General features: G+C 37.1%; 1 protein-coding gene across 1 annotated transcript; it reads right to left on the minus strand.

The window, feature by feature from the left end:
- Positions 1–440: 440 nt before the first annotated feature.
- On the minus strand, positions 441–1,376 carry LOC126029871 (olfactory receptor 7A10-like). Its single transcript, XM_049788123.1, has one exon. The coding sequence runs from the start codon at positions 1,374–1,376 to the stop codon at positions 441–443; it is 936 nt and encodes a 311-aa protein (XP_049644080.1).
- Positions 1,377–4,288: the final 2,912 nt, after the last annotated feature.

Here is a 4,288-nt window from a genome sequence, read left to right on the forward strand (position 1 = left end):
CTTACCTCCAGCGCCACCGCCCGGCCCCATATTTTTATAAAATTATATAGTTTTTAAATTAAGAAGTGTTTTCCACTAAGTAGTAAAGACCATGATAATGATTTAGCAGAAATGAAAATATATGGTATTATATATAACATTTCATAAATATATTTGCAAAGCTTTAGTCTCAGGAAAAGAACATTTTTAAATACATTATATTTATGGTTGGAAATTCATGCTGAAAAGAAGAAAAAACCTGCTGGGCTTTCAGTGAGAGCATAAATGTTCACTGGAACAAATTAAGTGCAAGGAATAGAACAGGAGTCAAAGAAATGGAAATTCTAGGAATTGAATGGAAAAAGCAAGTTAATATTTCCATGGTCCAGTCACATTAACACAACTTCTCTAACATTTTGATTTTAGATATTATGGGCCATTACTTAGAGCTAAGATAGCTGCTATTTCCTTGTTCCATTCATAAAAAAGGCTCTTAGACCCCTCTTTATTTCACTATTCCTCAGACTATAGATGAAAGGATTCAGCATCGGTGTGACCACAGTGTAAATCACGGAGCCAACCGAACTTAACTGAGAGCTATCTGTAGCAGCTGAACTGAGATACTCAACCAAGACTGTAAGATAAAATAACGAGACCACTGAGAGGTGAGAGCCACAGGTGGAAAACGCTTTATACTTCCCCTGAGCTGATGAAATCCTACGTATTGAGGAAACTATCTTAGAATAAGAATAAAGGATACAAATCAGGGAACCACCACCCAGTATAACGGCTGCCATATACATCCCCACATTATTGAGTAAGGTGTCAGAACAGGCAAGTTGAACTACTTGTTTTAGTTCACAGAAAAAGTTGGGAATTTCCAAGTGGCTGCAGAAGGACAATCGCAGTACGAGTAAACTGTGTAACAATGCTATCAGGGGGCTTGAGATCCAAGATGCAAGAACTAAAGTTTGACAGAACCGGGGGTTCATGAGGACTGTGTAGTGTAGGGGGTGGCAGATAGCTACAAAACGATCATAGGCCATCACGGTCAGGAGTAAGATGTCCATGGACACAAAGACTATGAAAAAGTACAACTGTGTGATGCAGCCTTCATAGGTGATGACTTTGCTGTGTATCTGAATGTTCACTAGTAACTTTGGGATTGTAGTGGTGGTGAAGCAGATGTCCACAAAGGACAGGTTGGAGAGGAAGAAGTACATGGGTGTGTGGAGGTGAGAGTCTGAGATGACAGCCAGGATGATGAGCAGGTTTCCAAAGACAGCGATCAGATACATGGAGAGAAAAAGTATAAATATAAGGGGCTGTATTTCTGGTTCATCTGAAAATCCAATAAGAATAAATTCTGAAAATTTTGAAGCATTTTCTAGTTTCATTTTATGGAACATCTAAGGAAAAGGGAAATAAATAATGGGTCAAATTTTTTACATAAACCAGCATTATTCACATATTTACAAACAAGTATTTGTAGTTGTACAAATAGTTATTTTTTAATTTTTATTTACATCACCATCATTTACAAAGTTATTCATAGCTAAATTTTAGACACATAAGACTTCCACATCCATCTCATGACCAGTGTCAACCTCCCTCCGCCAATGTTCCCAGATTCTATATCGTGCCTCCCCCTCCCAGATCTTAACAGGAAACTTTTTGGTTATTATAGTCTTATACAAGTATTTTATTCTTTGTAAAGCTCTCCCAAAACAATGTTATAAGGAATTGTTAATACCATGCATCTTGCAATTTTATGAGGTATTTTTAATTTCTTTTTATGTTTGTTTTTGTTTTTGTTTTTGGGGTCATGCCTGGCTCCCCTCAGCAGTTACTGCTGGCTGGCTCTGTACTCAGAAATCACTCCTGGTTGGGGGGACCATATGAAATGCTGGGGATTGAACCCACATCTGTCCTGGGTAAGCTACGTGCAAGGCAAACATCCTACCTGCGTGCTACCACTTCAGACCCTATTTTTAATTTCTTAATGTTACTTGAGTATGAGCATGGTTTAACCCACATGCAAGCAAAGATGCATAATCGCTTGAATAGGAAATTCCTCATAATAATATAACAGATCAAATATTACAACATTATTGATACTGAGAATGTTTTATTTAATTTATTTTTGTTTTTTTTTTTTTTGGAGGGGGGTTAACATCAGGCAATGCTCATGAATTATTCCTGACTTTGCACTCAGAAATCACTCCTGGCTCAGGGAACCATATGGAATGCTGGGGATTGAACTAACACCTGTCCTGGGTCAGATACAGAGGACTGAACCCAGGTAAGGTCACAGCAAAGCCTTACCCATGTACTATTGCTCTGGCCCTTATTGAGTATCTTTTAAAGCAAAACATCAAGAAGTCTCTTTGATACATATTACTCAGAAAGCAAATTACAGAATTGTTGCAAAGATGAACTTGACACATATTGGAAGATAGGGGGTGGAATTCTATTTTGCTGGAAGATATGAAAGTGGTACACATTTGTAAAACACAGGGGAGAGAGCTCTAAATATTATATATAATTGTTTCTTGCAAACCAGATATATTAGTCTAACTACACATTATCTATGACAGAATTTCCAGTGGAAAGTCTGTGCGTGTATATCTATAACCAATAGCCCTCTATATTGTCAGTGATAAATGTTTCTGGCATTGCTCAGAACCACATTTGCATCTGATGAGCTCAATATTTCTCTAACATTGATAAAATAGCAATTCAATGATAAGTAATATGAAAAATGATCTAAGGGTTGATTAGATAAAATCATATAAAAGCATTACCAACCTTCTAAAATAAATACATTCATTCATTAATCAAACCATCCAAAAGAACCTCTCCTACTTAGTATTCAGTAAAATTGGCTCTCAGGTGACTATATGTCTGTGTTCTGGAATTACATTCTCTCTGGACATTATCAATTCAGTAATGGGACTTACCTGAATGAGAATTCAGAATGGGAGATCTCTATGTGGAGTTCAAATGTCTCAGTGAATTATGGATAATAGAGAATGAAGGACTTTCTCCTGAAAAGCCAGCAGGAAGAAGTGCAGTATTTTTCCCCTAGCCAGAAATATGAATAAAAATGAACTAGAAACAAACATGCTCCTTCCAGTCCCAGTACCATATCCTAAAACAATGGAGATGAGATGGTTTTTACAGCTCTCTCTACCGCTCATTAGCCACCTTTATTTTCTGGTCCTCTTTATAGGATTTCCCTGTGGAACTTTGGTCTGGACAGACATTCTCCAATTTTCTCTTTTCCCAAGGCCATAGAATTCAAGTGAAATCAGTTGTTGTTCAATTTTTTTCTCCATAAAAACTTTCATTAGATCTATAAATTTACTGGCACTTTTTAAATGTTTTTTATTTTATTGAAGCCATTGTGATTCACAGATTCCTTCATGGTTGGGTTTCAGACAGACAATGAATCAGGGACAATCCCACCACCAGTGTCAACCTCCCTTCACCAATGTTCCCAAAATGTATCCCATACCTCCACCTCTTGCCCTCCAGCCTGCTAATAGAACAGGCCCATTCTAAGTTTTGATTGTTAAGAGTTTGGGACGCTAGAGACCTTTGTTGTTGACTTTAGTTTGGATATTTAGTTCTGTCCTTTTTTATATCTGCACCAGTGCACCTTGAGACCACTAGACTCTTGGACCCCATCCTTTTAGATTTGTGTTTCTCCTCCTCCACTCATTTTTTTTCCTTCTGGGGCTAAGAATGGGACAACTCCCATTTAGACCATTGTGTTTCTTCATGTAGTTATTCTAAATACCACATATAAGTGATATCATTCTGTATTTATTCTTCCTCTGGCTTATTTTATTTAACATTATATCTACTAATTCCATCTATGTTGCTGCAAATTGCATTATTGAAATCATTACAGCTATGTAGTATTCCATTGTATAAATATACATAGTCATGATCCCTTCATCTATTGTTGGGCATGTAGGTTGATTTTAAGTCTTAGCCATTGTACTGACTCCTATAATTAATAGCAGTGTGCACACACCCTTTTAGATGAATGTTTCTTTGGCCTGGTTGGTTATAGATACCCCCAAAAAAAGGTATTTTGGGGTCATATGGCAGCTCAATTTTAAGTTTACTGAGAACCTTCCATACAGTTTTCCATATGGGGCTGGATTAGACAGCATTACTACCAGCAGTGGATGAGAGAGTTCCCCACCTTTCTATCTCATGTACGTCCCTGAAAAGCTACTAGCATTTTATATCTCTTTCTGAGTTAAAGTTTTCTCCACATTAGCAAAAATGTTCCAAG

The sequence above is a fragment of the Suncus etruscus genome, chromosome 15 (assembly GCF_024139225.1).
Source record: "Suncus etruscus isolate mSunEtr1 chromosome 15, mSunEtr1.pri.cur, whole genome shotgun sequence".
NCBI lineage: Eukaryota > Metazoa > Chordata > Mammalia > Eulipotyphla > Soricidae > Suncus > Suncus etruscus.

Coding starts and splice junctions, on each gene's coding strand:
- LOC126029871 (XM_049788123.1), bottom strand. CDS start 1,376: ATGAAACTAGAAAATGCTTCAAAATTTTCAGAATTTATTCTTATTGGA.